Raw genomic sequence first — 18010 nt, 5'->3', positions numbered from 1 at the left:
GAGGAGGACCCCCAGGCAACTGAAGGAGCTTCAAAAAGGCACTACTGGGACCTGATCAAACTAAAAAGCTTCTGCACAACCAAGAACACAGTAAGTAAAGCAAGCAAATAGCCTTCAGAAGGGGAGAAGATATTTTCAGGTTATGTCTCCGACAAAGGTTTAATAACCAGAATCCACAGAGAACTCAAACACATTAGCAAGAAAAGAACAAGGGATCCCATTGCAGGCTGGGCAAGGGACTTGATGAGAAACTTCTCTGAAGAAGACAGGTGCACGGCCTACAGACATATGAAAAAATGATCATCATCTTTAATCATCAGAGAAATGCAAATCAAAACTACTTTGAGATATCATCTAACTCCAGCAAAATTAGCCCATATCACAAAATCCCAAGACCGGAGTTGTTGGCGTGGATGTGGAGAAAAGGGAACACTTCTACACTGCTGGTGGGAATGCAAATTAATACATTCCTTTTGGAAAGATGTTTGGAGAACACTGAGAGATCTAAAAATAGATCTGCCATTCAATCCTATAATTCCTCTACTAGGTATATACCCAGAAGACCAAAAATCACATTATAACAAAGATATTTGTACCAGAATGTTTATTGCACCCCAATTCACAATTGCTAATTCATGGAAAAAGTCCAAGTGCCCATTGATCTACGAATGGATTATAAATTTTGGTATATGTACACTATGGAATATTATGCAGCCTTAAAGAAAGATGGAGACTTTACCTCTTTCATATTTACATGGATGGAGCTGGAACATATTCTTAGTAAAATATCTCAAGAATGGTAGAAAAAGTATCCAATGTACTCAGCCCTACTATGAAACTAATTTATGGCTTTCACATGAAAGATATAACCCAGTTATAACCTAAGAATAGGGGGAAGGAGGAAAGGGAGGGGAGGGAGGGTGGAGGTGGCTGGAGGGAGGGTGATTAGTGGGAGTACATCTGCGGTGCATCTTGCAAGGGTATATGTGAAACTTTGTAAGTGTAGAATGTAAATGTCTTAACACAATAACTAAGAAAATGCCAGGAAGGCTATGTTAAAAAAATAAATAAATAACATAACAAAAAGCTACAATAATTTGTTAAAAGATAAACAATATAAAAAGATGTAAATAATGGCAAAAAATATAAAGTGTGAAAGAATAATGGAGTTAAAGAATAGTGTTTTTTTTTCTATTTCTTGTGATCAAAATTAAGTTATTATTAGTTCAAAATAACCTGTTTTAACCATAAGATGTTTTGGGTAAGTCTTATGGTAACCACAAAGCAAAAATCTTTAATTGATACATTAAAAATAAAAAACAAAGAATCAAAATATACTGATAGAGAAATTCACTTAACCACAAAGCAAGACAATAAGAGAGGAAGAAGGAAATAAAGGAAGTATAAAACAAGTAAAAGTATGGTCACACAAAATTCTTACTTATCAATAATTAATTTGAATATAAATAGATTAAATTCTACCAGTAAAAGATATAGATTGCCTAAATAGATAAAATAATAAGTTCAAACTATATGTTTCCTAAAAAATATTCTTTTTGCCTATAAGGACATAGACTGAATGTGAAGGATTAGAAAATATATTTCATGCAAAGGGAACCCCCCAAAAAGCAGGAGTAGCCATACTTATATCTGATAATATAGACTTTAAATCAAAACTATAACAAGAGACAAATGAGGCCAATATATAATGATAAAGAAGCTAATAGGAAAGGATATAACAATCATGTCTATATCTAAATCTATGCATACACTCAACATTGAAGCTCCTAAAAATATAATGCAAACATTAATGGTCTAAAAGGCAGGAAATAGGCAGGAATGAAATATGAGTAAGAGACTTCAATATTCAGCTTTCACCAATGTACAGATCATCCAGACAGAAAATCAACAAAGAAACATGAGATATGAACTTCACTGTAGACCAAATTGACATAGCAGACATTTACAGAACATTCCACCCAACATCTGCAAAATTCACATTCTTCTCAACTGCACATGGAACAGTTTCTTTTTATTTTATTTATTTATTTATTTATTTTTGAGACAGAGTCTCACTTTTTCGCCCTTGGTAGAGTGCTGTGGCCTAATAGCTCACAGCAACCTCAAACTCTTGGGCTCAAGTGATTGTCTTGCAGCCTCCCGAGTAGCTGGGACTACAGGTGCCCTGCAATGCCTGGCTGTTTTTAGAGACAAGGTCTCACTCTGGCTCAGGCTGGTGTCGAACCCATGAGCTCAGGCAATCCACCCTCCTCAGCCTCCCAAGTGCTAGGATTGCAGGGGTGAGCCACTGTATTTTTTTTAACATTTGGGATTCATTGAAGGTACAAAGAATTAGGTTACAGTGATTTCACTTGTTAAAGTCCCTCTTATGATTGTGTCCTGCCCCCAAGAGGTGTGCCATACACCAGGACCCTCCATCTGCCTCCCTCCTCACCCTCCCCACTTGCTTGTTCTCCAACTGCCCCCCCCTTGTATTAGCTCATCTACTGCCTTAATATTAGAATAGAGTACATTGGATTCTTGCTTCTCCATTCTTTTTTTTTTTTTATTGTTGAGGAGTATAACCTGGCTCATTGAGGGTGCAATGAGCCAGGTTATACTGCTTGTGTATGTTGGGTGAAGTCCCTCTATTAATAATGTCCCGCCCCCAATAGCTGTGTCACACACCATGGCCCCTCATGCCCCTGCCTCCTTCCCTCTCTCCCCTCCCCCAGACCCCTCCCCCAACCATGTACTAGCATCAATTGTCCTCATATCAGAATTGAGTACATTGGATTTTTGCTTCTCCATTATTGTGATGCTTTACTAGGAAGAATATATTTCTGTATATTACTTAATAAAAAAAAGAAGAAGAATGTATTTCAACTCCATCCAAATTAATACAAATGATATAAAGTCACCATCCTTTTTAGTAGCTGTATAGTATTCCATGGTATACATATACCACAGCTTGTTAATCTATTCCTGGATAGGTAGGCATTTCAGTTGTTTCCACATTTGCCAATTATGAATTGAGCAGCGATAAACAGTCTAGTGCAAGTGTCCTTATGATAAAATTATTATTTTTCTTCTGGGTAGATGCCCAGTAATGGGGTTGCAGGATCAAATGGGAGGTCTAGTTTGAGTTCTTTGAGAATTCTCCATACTTCCTTCCAAAAGGGTTGTATTACTTTGCAGTTCCACCATAAGTTTAAAAGTGTTCCCTTCTCTCCACATCTACATCAGTATTTGCAGCTTTGAGACTTTGTGATGTAGCCCATTTTCACTAGGTTTAGGTGATATATCTCAGGATAGTTTTGATTTGCATGTCTCTGATAATTGGGGATGAACATTTTTTCATATGCTTGTTAGCCATTTGTCTGTCTTCTTTAGAGAAGGTTCTATTCATCTCTCTTGTCCACTGATATAAGGGAATGTTGGCTCATTTTATGTTGATTAATTTGAGTTCTCTGTAGATTCTAGTTATCAAGCTTTTGTCTGATTGATAATATGCAAATACCTTTTCCCATTCTGATGGTTGTCTTTTTGCTTTGATTGTTGTCTCCTTACCTGCACAGAAGCTTTTCCATTTAATTAAGTCCCATTTGTTTATTTTTGTTGTTGTAATTGCCATGGAAGTCTTCTTCATAAAATCTTTCCCTGGGCTGATATCTTCAAGTGTCTTCCCCACAATTTCTTTGAAGATTTTTTTGATTTATGCCTTAAATTTAGATCTTTTATCCATCTTGAATCAATTTTAGTGAGTGAAGAAAGGTGTGGGTCCAGTTTCAGTCTTTTACATGTGGTTATCCAGTTCTCCCAGCACCATTTATTGAATAGGGATTTATTTCCCCCAGTGAATGTTCTTGTTTGGTTTATCAAATATCAGGTGGCTGTTAAGATTTTAGTTTCATCTCATGGTTTTCTATTTGATTCCAGATGTCTATGTCTCTATTTTTGTGCCAATACCATGCTGTTTTGACCACGATGGCTTTATGGGGCAGCCTAAAGTCTCGTAGGCTAATGCCCACAGCCTTGTTTTTTTGTTTTGTTTTTATTTCTCTTTTTTTTTTTGAGACAGAGTCTCACTATGTCACCATGGGTAGAGTGCTATGGCATCACAGCTCACAGCAACCTCAAACTCTTGGGCTTAAGTGATTCTTTTGCCCCAGCCTCCCAAGTAGCTGGGACTACAGTTGCCTGCCACAACACCCAGCTATTTTTTGGTGGTAGTTGTCATTGTTGTTTGGCAGGCCCAGGCTGGATTCGAACCCACCAGCTCCAGTGTATGTGGCTGGCACCCTAGCCACTGAGCTATAGGTGCGAAGCCCAACCTTGTTTTTATTACTAAGAATTGCCTTAGCTATACAGGATTTTTTCTGGTTCCATACAAAATGAAGAACCATTTTTTCCTAATCTTGAAAGTATGATGTTGGTATTTTATTATTTATTTATTTATTTTTTTATTATTGGGGATTCCTTGAGGGTACACAGAACTGGGTTATATTGATTGCATTTGTTAGATAAGGACCCTCTTATAATTGTGCCCCACCCCCTAAATGTGTGCCACACCCCTTGTCCACCCACCCCCTCCCTCCTTTCCTTTCTCACCTCTCCCCATTCACCACCCCCACCATGTACTAGGACCTTAATTGTCCTCATATCAGAATTGAGTATATAGGATTCTTGTTTCTCCATTCTTGTGATGCTTTACTAAGAATAATGTGTTCCACGTCCATCCAGGTTAATACAAAAGATGTAAAGTCTCCATCTTTTTTAGTGGCCGAATAGTATTCCATGGTGTACACATACCACAGCTTGTCAATCCATTCCTGGGTTGGTGAGCATTTAGGCTGTTTCCACATTTTGGTGACTGTAAATTGAGCTGCAATAAACAGTCTAGTGCAAGTGTCCTTATGGTAAAAGGACTTTTTTCCTTCTGGGTAGATGCCCAGTAATGGGATTGCAGAATCAAACAGGAGGTCTAGCTTGAGTTCTTTGAGGGTTCTCCGTATTGCCTTCCAAAAAGGTTGTATTAGTTTACAGTCCCACGAACAGTGTGAAAGTGTTCCCTTCTCTCCACATCCACGCCAGCATCTGCAGTTTTGAGACTTTGTGATGAAGGTCATTCTCACTGGGGTTACATGATAACTCGGGGTAGTTTGGATTTGCATTTCTCTAATGATTAGGGATGATGAGAATTTTTTCATATGTTTGTTAGCCATTTGCCTGTCTTCTTTAGAGAAGGTTCTATTCATCTCCCCTGCCCAGTGATCTAAAGGATTGTTGGCTGTTATTAGGTTTATTAATTTGAGTTCTCTGTAGATCCTAGTTATCAAGCTTTTGTCTGAATCAAAATATGCAAATATTCTTTCCCAATGTGTAGGTTGTCATTTTGCTTTGATTGTTGTCTTCTTAGCTGTACAGAAGCTTTTCAGTTTAATGAAGTCCCATTTGTTTACTTTTGTTGTTGTTGCAATTGCCATGGAAGTCTTCCTCATAAAGTCCTTCTCCAGGCCAATAGCTACTAGTGTTTTCCCCACACTTTCTTCAAGGATTTTAATTATTTCTTGCCTTAGATTAAGGTCTTTTATGCATCTTGAATCAATTTTTGTGAGTGGAGAAAGGTGTGGGTCTTTTACAAGTGGATTTCAGTCTTTTACAAGTGGATTTCAAGTTCTCCCAGCACCATTTATCAAATGGGGATTCTTTCCCCCAGTGTATGTTCTTGTTTGGGCTGTTTCCATGTCTTGACTATTATGAATGGGGCTGCAATAAACATTCTGGTTTATTCTGGCAAATTTCTTTATTGTAAAATGATTTTTGATCATCTGGGTATATACCTAGTAGAGGAATTGCAGGATCGAACCGTAGGTCTACTTTCAGTTCCTTAAGTGTTCTCCAAACTTCTTTCCAAAAAGGTTGAATTAGCTTGCATTCCCACCAGCAGTGTAGAAGTGTTCCCTTCTCTCTGCATCCATGCCAACATCTGTAGTTTTGGGATTTTGTGATGTGGGCTAATCTTACTGGAGTTAGATGATATCTCAAAGTGGCTTTGATTTGCATTTCTCTGATGATTAAGGATGATGAGCATTTTTTCATGTGTTTGTAGGCCATGTGCCTGTCTTCATCAGAGAAGTTTCTGTTCAAGTCTCTTCCCCACATATAAATGGGGTTATTTATTCTTTTCTTATTGATTAGTTTGTGTTCTCTGTAGGTTCTAGTTATCAGACCTTTGTCGGAAGCATAACCTGCAAAAATCTTCTCCTATTCTGAAGGTTGTTTCTTTTTCTTACTGTGCTCTTGGCTGTGCAAAAGCTTTTTAGTTTGATCAGATCCCAGTAATGTATTTTTGGTGTTGCTTCAATTGCCCAGGGGGCCCTCCTCATAAAATATTCTCCCAAGCCAATTTCTTCAAGTATTTTCCCTGCACTCTCTCTAAGAATTTTTATAGTTTTATGTCTTAAGTTTAAATCTTTGATTCAGTGAGAATCAATTTTTGTTAATGGTGAAAGGTGGGAGTCCAGTTTCAGTCTTTTACAGGTCACCAGCCAGTTCACCCAGCACCATTTGTTTCCCCCACCTAATATTTTTGATAGACTTGTCAAAGATCAAGTGGCAATAAGTAGCTGGGTTCATCTCTTGGTTCTCTATTCTGTTCCGTAAATCTACTGCTCTGTTTTTGTGCCAGTACCATGCTGTTTTGATCACTATAGATTTATAGTATAGCCTGAAGTCTGGTAATGTGATACCTCCTGATTTGTTCTTATTTCTGAGTAATGTATTTGCTATTCGAGGCTTTTTCTGATTCCATATAAAACGAAGTACTGTTTTTTTCAAGTTCTTTGAAGTGTAACAATGGTGCTTTAATAGGGATTGCAATAAATCTGTAGATTTCTTTGGGTAGTATGGACATTTTAACAATATTGATTCTTCCCAGCCATGAGCATGGTATGTTTTTCCATTTATTAGCATCTTCAGCTATTTCTTTTCTCAGAGTTTTATAGTTCTCCTTATAGAGGTATTTCACATCCTTTGTTAGGTAAATGCCCATGTATTTCATCTTCTTTGACGCTATTGTAAAAGGAATAGAGTCCTTGATTGTTTTTTCAGCTTGACTATTGATGGTATATATAAAAGCTACTGACATTTAAGTATTGATTTTGTATCCTGGGAGACTGCTGTATTCCTTGATCACTTCTAAGAGTCTTGAAGTTGAGTCCCTGGGACTTTCCAGTTATAGGATCATATCATCAGTGAAGAGTGAGAGTTTGATATCCTCTGACCCTATTTTGATAGCCTTGATCACCTTCTTTTGCCTGATTGCAATGGCTAATACTTCATTACTATGTTGAATAGCAGTGGTGACAGTGGACATCCTTGCCTTGTTCCTGATCTGAGTGGAAATGTTTTCAATTTTACACCATTCAATATGATATTGGCTGTGGGTTTGCTGTAGATGGCCTCTATTAGTTTAAGAAATGTCCCTTCTATGCCTATTTTCTTAAAAATTCTTAAGAAAAAGATTCTTAAGAATTCTCATGAAAGGATGCTGGATATTATCAAAAGCTTTTCTACATCAATTGAGAGAATCATATGGTCTTTGTTTTTATTTTATTCATGTGATGTATTATATTTATAGATTTACGTATGTTGAACCAACCCTGTAACCCTGGAATAAAACCAACTTGATCATGGTGTATAATTTTTTTGATGTGTTGTTGAATTCTGTTTTCTAAGATCTTATTGAGTATTTTTGCATTGATATTCATTAACGATATTGGTCTGTAATTTTCTTTCTTTGTTGGATCCTTTCCTGGTTTGGGGATCAGGGTGATATTTGCTTCATAGAGTATGTTGGGAAGTATTCCTTCTTTTTCTATGCTTTGGAAAACTTTGTATTATATAGGTACTAGTTCCTCTTGAAAGGTTGGATAGGATTCAGATGTGAAGCCATCTGGTCCTGGACTTTTCTTTTTAGGGAGATTTTGTATTGTTGATGCTATTTCAGTGGTTGATATAGGTCTATTCAAGATTTCTAATTCTTTCTGGTTGAGTCTAGGATGGTGGTGTGTTTCCAGATATTAATCCATTTCCTTCAGATTTTCATATTTCTAGGAATAGAGATTTTTATAGTAATCATTGAGGATTTTTTGAGTTTCTGAAGTGTCTTGTTATTTCTCCTTTATTGTTTCTGATAGATGATATTAGAGATTTTACTTTTCTATGGTTAGGTTGGCCAAAGGTTTATCAATTTTGTTAATATTTTCAAAAAACCAACTTTTTGTTTTGTCGATCTTCCAAATGATTCTTTTGTTTGCGATTTCATTTAATTCTGTCCTAATTTTGGTTATTTCTTTCCTTCTACTGGGTTTGGGGTTGCGTTGTTCTTCCTTTTCCAGTTTCTTGAGATGATTCATTAAGTTGTTGACTTCCTCTCTTTCTGTTTTCTTGATGAAGGCATCCAGTGCTATACATTTCCCTCTTAGGACTGCCTTTGCAGTATCCCACAGGTTTTGATAATTTGTGTCTTCATTATCATTATGTTCCAAAAATTTGGTGATTTTCTGCTTCTTCTTTTTTTTAATTTTTATTTATTTTATTTTATTTATTCATTTTTTTTTTTTTTGTAGAGACAGAGTCTCACTGTACTGCCCTCGGGTAGAGTGCCATGGCGTCACACGGCTCACAGCAACCTCTAACTCTTGGGCTTACGCGATTCTCTTGCCTCAGCCACCCAAGCAGCTGGGACTACAGGCGCCCGCCACAACGCCCGGCTATTTTTTTTGTTCCAGTTTGGCCAGGGCTGGGTTTGAACCTGCCACCCTCGGCATACGGGGCCGGCGCCCTACTCACTGAGCCACAGGCGCCGCCTATTTTTATTTTATTATTATTATTATTATTATTATTATTATTATTTTGCAGTTTTTGGCCAGGGCTGGGTTTGAACCTGCCACCTCCGGCTTATGGGGCCGGTGCCCTACTCCTTTGAGCCACAGGTGCCACCCGTGATTTTCTTCTTAATCTCATCTTTGACCCAGCTATCATTCAGCCTAAGATTATTTAGCTTCCATGACTTTGCTTGAGTATGAAGATTCCGATTGCTATTGAGTTCAACTTTTATTCCATGGTGGTCTGAGAAGATACAAGGAATAATTTCTATACTTTTAAATTTGCTGAGGTTAGACTTGTGTCCTAGGATATGATCTATTTTGGAGGATGACCCATGAGCTGATGAGAAGAATGTATATTCAGTTTTATTAGGGTGAAATGTTCTATAGAGGTCTGTAAGGTCCATTTGTTCTAGGGTCAGGCTTAAGTCTAATATATATATATTTTTTGTTTGTTTAGTTTCTTCTTGGAAGATCTATCCAAAACCATCAAAGGGGTGTTAAAATCTCCAACGATTACAGTGCAGGAAGATAACAAGTTGTTTATGTCCATTAGGGTCTGCTTTATGAATTGAGGAGCATTGGTAGGGTGCATAAATGTAAATTACCAAAATCTCTTCATGTTGGGTGTTTCCCTTGACAAATATGTAGGGACCTTCCTTATCTTTCTATCTTTGTTGGTTTAAAGACAGTTGTATCTGCTACTAAAATTGCAACCCCTGCTTTTTTCTGGTTTCCATTTGCCTGTATTATACAAGTCCATCCCTTCACCCTGAATCTATTTTTATCCTTTAAGGTAAGGTGAGATTCTTGTATACAGAAGATACCCGGTCTGAGTTTATGTATCCAGTCAGCCAGCCTGTGCCTCTTTAGAGGACAATTTAAACCATTCACATTAATTGAGAGAATTGATATGCCTGGTTGTATTTTGGGTGTCATAATTTTTGGATATCCAGTGGACATTTTTATTCCTTTCACCACTGTGGAAGTTGCATTTTGTTCAAAAATTTCTGGGTGAGTTTACTTTGGAGGTAGACCATTGTGCTGGTCATTGTGGAGAATGGGTCTGAGAATATCCTGGAGAACTGGTTTAGTTATGGCAAATTTCTTCAACATGTCTATGTCATTAAAGTATTTGATTTCTCCATCACAAATGAAACTCAGTTTAGCTGGATAGAGGATCCTGGGCTGGAAGTTGTTTTGTTTTAGGAGATTGGAGGTCAATGACTATCTTCTTCTGGCTTGAAACATTTCAGCTGAGAGATCTGCAGTCATTCTGATATTTCTCCCTTTGTAGGTGATACTTTTCTTATGTCTGGCTCCTTTCAGAATTTTCTCCTTCGACTTAACTTTGGCAAAGTTAATCACAATGTGTCTAGGAGATGCTTTATGTGGATTGAGTCTTGCTGGGGTTCTGAAACTGTCTGTTACCTGAAGTTCTGTATTTCTTGCAATGCTTGGGAAATTCTCCTCCAAAATCTCTTGCAGTAGAGCATCTGCACCTTTAGGACCATCTTCTTCTCCTTCAGGAATTCCTCTAAGACAGTGGTTCTCAACCTGTGGGTCGTGACCACTTTGGGGGTTGAATGACCCTTTCACAGGGGTTGCCTAAAACCATCACATACACACCGTACAAATACACATGTATGAAAATAATTTTGTGGTTGGGGGTCACCACAACAAGAGGAACTGTATTAAAGGGTCCTGGCATTAGGAAAGTTGAGAAATGCAAATCAAAACCACATTGACATATCATCTAACTCTAGTAAGATTAGCCCGCATCACAAAATCCCCAAACTACAGATATTGGCATGGATGCAGAGAATAGAACACTTGTACAGTGCTGGTGGGACTGCAAGCTAATATGGCCTTTTTGTAAAGAAGTTTGGAGACTACTCAAAGAACTAAAAGTAAACCTACAGTTCAATTCTGCAATTCCTCTACTAGGTATATACCCAGATGATCAAAAATCATTTTACAGCAAAGACATTTGCACCAGAGTGTTTATTGCAGCCCAAGTGCCTATTGACTCATGAATGAATTAAAAAATTGTTATATGTACAAATTGTATATGTACACCATGGAATACTATGCAGCCATAAAAAGATGGAGACTTTACATCTTTTATGGTTACCTGGATGGAGCTGGAACATATTCTTCTTAGTAAAGTATCTCAATAATGGAAGAAAAAGTATCCAATGCACTCAATGCTACTATGAAATCAATATATAATCACCTACACATTCATACAAATGGTTAAATTTAACTATAGTCCAGAAAGAAGGAGGGAAGAGGAGGGAGGGTATTTGGTGGGACCTCACCTAATGTGCATAATGCAATGGTAGACTTCAAAAATATTAAGAACAGAGTATAGGCTCAGTGCCCTTGGCTCTGTGGTTATGGCACCAGCTACATGCACTGGGGCTGGTGGGTTCGAACTTGGCCAGGGCCTGCTAAAACAACAATGATAATAACCAAAAAAATAGCCGGGCATTGTGGCTGACTCCTGTAGTCCCAGCTACTGGGGAGGATGAGGCAAGAGGATCACTTAAGCCCAAGAGTTTGAAGTTGCTGTGAGCTATGACACCACAGCATTGTACCAAGGGTGACATAGTGAGACTCTGTCTCAAAAAAAAAAATAATAGAAGAATAGAGTATAAATGTCTTACCACAACAAATAAGTAAGTGAGGTGGTGGTTATGTTAATCAGTTCGATGTAAGCATTCCACATTGTATAGCAACTCAGTACATTGTACCCCATAAATGCATTAATGTACACAGTTACGATTTAATAAAAAAAAAAAGCCAAGCAAAGAAAGATAAATACTGCATGATTTTACTTATAGAATCTAAAAAATTCGATGTCATAGAAGTTGAGATTAAAATAGTGGTTAGCAGATGCTGGAGAGAATGGGGTGTGGGGGAATGATGAGTAGAGGGTGATCAATGGGTACAACGTTACAGTTAGATGGGAAGTATAAGTCTTTGTACTCCATTGCACAACAGAGTGACTGTATTTGACAGTAATGCATAATATATCTCAAATAGCCAGAAGAGAGGATTTTGAATGTTCTCACAACAAAGAAATAATGCATGTTGAAGGCGATGGATATGTTAATTACTCTAATTTGGTCATTACACACTATAGGTACTCCCCGGGTTACAAATGTAGGTTTGTTCTAAGGTGAATTTGTATGTAAGTTGGAACAAGTATATTTACCTATTACCAGTAACATCCTCCATTTATAGTGCAAGTTGTATATTAATTAGATATTTGTAATTTGGGGGCTGCCTGAATATACATGCATTGAAGCTTCACATTTTATTTCATAACTGTGTATAATTATGTGTCCATAAAAAATAAAATTAAAAAAATTAAATTGTGAGAGCAGAACCAGCATTGTGTACTCAAGCTCTTCCAGGAGTGAGCTTTTTGGAAGGCGGCTAAGTCTTAGCAGCGAGAACATCTAGAGCGAAGCCAGCCTGGCTCTTGAAAACATCTGCTCCAGCTGGAGGAAAAGAAAGATTACAAACTTCGTGCAGATGACTACCATAAAAAACAAGAATACCTCAGAGCTCCCCAGAAGAAGGCTCTTGAAAAAATTCTGATGAATTCTACTATAAAATAACTCAGGTTAAACTCCTGGATGGAATTCACGTTATTAAGGAGACTAAGGAAGAAGTAACTCCAGAACAGCTAACGGTGATGAGAACCCAGGATGTCAAATATATAGAAATGAAGATTTGCAGAAGCTCAGAAATTGAAAGACTAAAATCAGAGCTCCATCTGCTGGATTTCCAGGGAAGCAACAGAATAAGCATGTGTTCTTTTTTGACACCAAAAAAAAAAAAAAAAAGCTGAACAATTTGATACTGCAACTCACCTGCGTAGGGCCCCGGAACTAGTTGATGGAGTCTTAAATAGACCCAGGATAGAGACACTGCAGAAGGAAAAAGTGAAAGGAGTCACTCATCAGACTCGATGTAAGCAGATAGCTACAGAAAGGGAAAAGCAATAAAACTGCCTGACACAGTGGATCGAGCGAGAGAAGAAATTGTTCGTTATTGCACAGAAAAATCAAACACGCAAAGATCTTCTGATTAAAACCCAGAATGTTAAGTTGAAGAAACAGTGAACTCCCCCAGCTATTTACAAATTTCAGAGTCGTAGAAAACGTTGGTATATCATAGATAAGCCTTGTCTTTCTTTTTTTTATGAATTTTTTTATTTTTTTATTAAATCATAGCTGTGTACATTAGTCTGCATCAAAAGTAATTCTGCTTTCCTAGTAACTTCAAATCCCTTTAGTCTAAATTGTTTTCCTGTTTGTGACCATAATTTATTGTCAGTCTAGCATTTGATATTTTTTATGAACAACACTATACACTCTTCCTTTCTGGTACTGTTTCTAGTTTGTGAAATCAGTCTTATTTTTATATACATAATTTTTATTATGAAAGTTATAGAATATAGTGAATTTGGAAAACAGATTAATTCATTCCTAATCCCAATGCTTATTCAAGAACAATACATTTTTATTGCATATTTTATTGTGCTAGGAGCTAGAGCTATGGAGGTGAACAATTACTGTGAGCATTCTGGTTTATTTCCTCTGTTTTGTAAAGCTGTGCATCAGTTTTTGTTTATGTTTTTTGTGTTTTATAGTTGTAAATATAGTAAACAATTTTATGTCCCACTTTTTAATTAAATCATTAGCTCTTTTCCATTTAGTTAAATCACACATGTTTTTAAAAAGTAATATATACTTGGGCAGTGCCTGTGGCTCAGTGAGTAGGGCGCCAGCCCCATATACTGAGGGTGGCAGGTTCAAACCCGGCCCCAGCCAAACTGCAACAAAAAAATATAGCCGGGCATTGTGGCGGGCACCTGTAGTCCTAGCTACTCAGGAGGCTGAGGCAAGAGAATCGCCTAAGCCCAGGAGTTGGAGGTTGCTGTGAGCAGTGTGATGCCACAGCACTCTACCCAGGGTGATAAAGTGAGACTCTGTCTCTACAAAAAAAAAAATAATAATAAATAAAAAATAAAAAGTAATATATGCTCACAGCAAAAATTTAAGTAAATTTTATTTTTAATGATTGCATAAATAATTTAAAAAATTAAGTTATTCATCAGGATAAACAAAGAAGATAGTCCAACCCTCCAATCATCACTGTGGCATTTCAAGCACAAAAAAATGCTACTTGAAGCTTCTCCTTGGAGAGACAGGTCACAGTACAAAAGAATTGGAATTAGACTGACAATATAATGGAGCGAAAGATCTAGGGGAAAATTATTTAGAACCTAGAACTTATTTCATTTTTATTTCAGATTAATATAAGGGTACATACAATTAGGTTACATTGTTCGTGTTTGTAAGTTAAAGTCCAAAGTCTGAATTGCAGTTGAGTCCTTTACCCAGGAAATGGGCCATATACCCTACATTTGGAAAAGCAGGCATCAGATGTACTCAGTACTGATCTGAACCTCGAAGTTATAATCAAACTATGAATCAGTTTTGTGGGAAGAAGAAAGATATTTTCAGAAATGGAAGGCCTTAGAAGCCACTGAACATGTAACACAGTAAAAATAGAGAGTAATTGAAAGAGCAATTTGGGAGATTCTGCAACCCACGAGAATAATGAAGGAAGAGGAGGGATATTTTCTTTCTTATTTTTTTCCTCTATTTTCAAATATTTCCATAGTGAATATGCATAATTTTGGAATTAGAAAAGAAGTTAATTTTTAAAACATACAGGTCCCTGCTCTGATATACATGTAGCTTATGCATAGTAAAAGAGATAGTAATAAAATAATAATAGTAATAAATACAAAATTACAAACAGCATTATTCTGAAGGAAAGTTACATAATTTTATGAGAGCATATAATAAAGGAATCTGACCTAGACTGGGGAGTCAAAGGAGGCCTCCCTGAGGAAGTGCCACTTGATTTGGACTTTGAAACAGGATCACGAATAGGGAAAAGGGCTCAGCGCCTGTAGCTCAGTGGCTAGGGCGGCAGCCATGTACGCCTGAGATGGCGGGTTCTCATCCAGCCCAGGCCTGCCAAACAACAATGACAACTCCAACTAAAAAATAGCTGGGCATTGTGGCAGGCGCCTGTAGTCCCAGCTACTTGGGAGGCTGAGGCAAGAGAATTGCTTAAGCCCAAGAGTTTGAGGTTGCTGTGAGCTGTGACACCACGAAACTCTACCCAGGGCTACAGCTTAAGATTCTGTCTCAAAAAGGAAAAAAAAAAAAAATAGGGAAATGAGACAGTGGTGTGAGATGAGATTAGAGAGGTACCAGGAATCAAACCAATCAGGGTCTTCTAGTCCTTAGAAGAGAGTTTGAACCTTATTCTATGTGGAATGATAGCCACTGAAGGGTTTTAGGGTGGAAAATCTGAATTGCAAAAATATTACATCATTCCTTATGGGTGAGAAGATGAGAGGGAAATATGACCAGATGTAGAGAGACCTGTAAAGAAGCTATATCAGTGGGTTCAGATTAAGAGTTAATGGTAGCTTGAACTAGGATGATGATAATAGTAATGATGGAGAAAAACAGATGTATTTGAAAGCTTTAAGAGTCAGAATAGGATATAGCTGTGCCTTCATAGTTAACACTGTGGGATAAGAACATACGGCTGCTTGGGTTCAAATACCAAGCAAGTTAATTATCCCCTCTGGGATTATTTTCCTATTCTATAAAAGATGGATGATAATAATAATTTCTACATTCATAGACTTGTTATGAGGAATGAATGAGTCAAAACTCATATATTCTTTGGACAGAGCTTGACATAAAACAAGTGCTTAATAAATATTAACTACTGTTAATTATCTTGCCATAGTCAGTGTTAGATTGGATATGGGAGGTGAGAATGGTGACAAGGATAACTCTCACTTGCACAACTGAATGCAAGATGGTGCCATTCACTGAGACAAGGAACTCTGGAAGAGGATGAGGTGATAAAATTTATAAATTTGGTTTGGAAAAATGCATGTTTTATGAGATATCCAGGTGGAGGTATTGAGAAGGTGATTGGCTGCATGAATTTGGAGTTTCAGGAGCGGCCATGAAAGGAGACAGAACAAGGAAAAGTCTGAACAGTAGAGGAACAAAGTTCAGAGAGGTGTTGGCACAGAGGCCAAGGGAAGAGAGAATTTCAAGAAGGAATATATAGTCAACAGGTGCAGATGAAGACTGAAAAATGTCCATTGGATTTAGCAGCATGTTGGTGATTGGTGATCTTTGCAAGAACTATTGGTTTGATAGTATCTCAGTGTCCTTGGTAAGTTTGTTTACAAGTCAAGGGAATAATAAAATGTGAAAGTCTGTTTGTCCATCCTGTCATAGCAAGTATGTTCCATTTAAAATTCTCTACTTCTTAACCCTTAACAGATTATTCCTACTTTACAGGTCTTATTGGATGTCACAAGAAATCAGTCTATTGGCATGTGATTGGAATGGGCACCACTCCTGAAGTTCACTCAATATTCCTTGAAGGCCACACATTTCTTGTGAGGAACCATCGCCAGGCCTCCTTAGAGATCTCACCAATAACTTTCCTTACTGCTCAGACACTCTTGATGGACCTTGGAGAGTTTCTACTGTTTTGCCATATATCTTCCCATGAACATGGTAATATATTGGATCTTAAAAATGAGTATTACAGATATCAAGTTCTACTTTCAGTGGAATTTAGTGTACAGGAATATAGTGTGTTGTAGAAGGTGGCATAGTGTTACTATGTTAGACCTCAACTGAGATCCCCTAGTTGCTACCTTCCATTGTAAAGAATTTATTTTAAGTATAAAAGAGCTTTAGTATTAGTAATACTTGTGGATTTTTAGTTAAAGACCTGTGATAGAGGGAGAAGAGGTGGTTTAGGGAAGAATGAGATAGGGGAAAATGAGGAGCACAGTATGTCATTGATTTCCCGCCTGATCTCATTAACTAGGCTTCAATATGATGGAGAAAGGGATTGCAGGTTATAGCTGAAGAAAGATTTTATGAAGAGAAATCTAGTGAAAAGGAAAAGATCACTGCCTAAGTTGCAATCATAAGGGCTCTGGTATATCAGTAGTGATGCCCAGAATAGTAAAAAGCAAATATAAGAGGATATTATAGTACTAAATATGAGATACAGCACTCTGTAGATACCTGATAGAAGATGAAAGACACCTGGGAAACTTGGGGCATATCAAGAGGTAGGAGAAGCAACATGGGACTGGAAGCTGGACAGCATAGGTGAGGCATCATATGAGGTTTTCAAGGACTGTTTAATGGGGACTTTGGAAAGGGTTCCAAGGCCTGTGTAAGCAAGCAGGGACAATGGTATCTATAGTTTCAAACTGCTACTTCATTGGTAGTTCACAGTTATGAATCATCATTTTATCCCCATTTTCCTTCTTGTGTACTTACTCTACAAACCCTTAATCTCAGATTAAATAAGCCTCTTTCTCCACTCCTCTATTGTGGCTATTGAGGGCTATCTTAACTAGTTTGTGTTGCTGTAACAGAATTTCGTAGGCTAGGTAATCTTTAATGGACAGATACTTAATGGCTCAAAATTCTTCAGAGTAATAAGTTCAATATCAAAGTTCCATCATCTGACAAAGGTCTTCTTGTTGCAGCATAACATGGTGGAAGGCATCACAATAAAGAACCCACTCCCAGACTTGGTGCCTGTAGCTCAAGTGGCCTGAATCCAGCCCCGGCCTGCCAAACAACAATGACAACTCCAACCAAAAAATAGCCAGGCATTGTGGTGTGGCGGCTGTAGTCCCAGCTACTTGGGAGCCTGAGGCAAGAGAATTACTTAAACCCAGGATTTGGAGGTTGCTGTGAGCTGTGATGTCACGGCACTCTACCCAGGGTGACAGCTTGAAGCTCTGTCTCAAAAAAAAAAAAAAAGAACCCACTCCCACAAACCCACTCCCAAGATAATACCATTAGTCTATTCATGAGGATGAAACCCTCATGACCTAAACTTTGCTTAAATGTTCACTTCTCAATACAGTCACAATGGAAGTGAAATGTCAACCTGTTTTGGAGGGGACAAACATTAAAGCCACAGAAAGGACTATTAGATAAAAATGTTAGGGAGACCCT

General features: G+C 37.7%; 1 protein-coding gene and 1 pseudogene across 3 annotated transcripts in view; both read left to right on the top strand.

Annotated features, from left to right (window-relative positions):
- Positions 1-18010, top strand: part of F8 (coagulation factor VIII) — a 292803-nt gene that overhangs the window by 78189 nt on the left and 196604 nt on the right. For all 3 annotated transcript variants that reach the window (XM_053579849.1, XM_053579850.1, XM_053579851.1), the window contains one exon: positions 16316-16537. In XM_053579849.1, the coding sequence (XP_053435824.1) occupies positions 16316-16537 (222 nt within the window). The remainder of the gene's footprint in view (positions 1-16315; positions 16538-18010) is intronic.
- LOC128577958 (probable U3 small nucleolar RNA-associated protein 11) lies at positions 11838-15811 on the top strand (annotated as a pseudogene).

The sequence above is a fragment of the Nycticebus coucang genome, chromosome X (genome assembly GCF_027406575.1).
Source record: "Nycticebus coucang isolate mNycCou1 chromosome X, mNycCou1.pri, whole genome shotgun sequence".
Taxonomy (NCBI): domain Eukaryota; kingdom Metazoa; phylum Chordata; class Mammalia; order Primates; family Lorisidae; genus Nycticebus; species Nycticebus coucang.
This window is presented reverse-complemented; position numbering and strand designations above follow the sequence as displayed.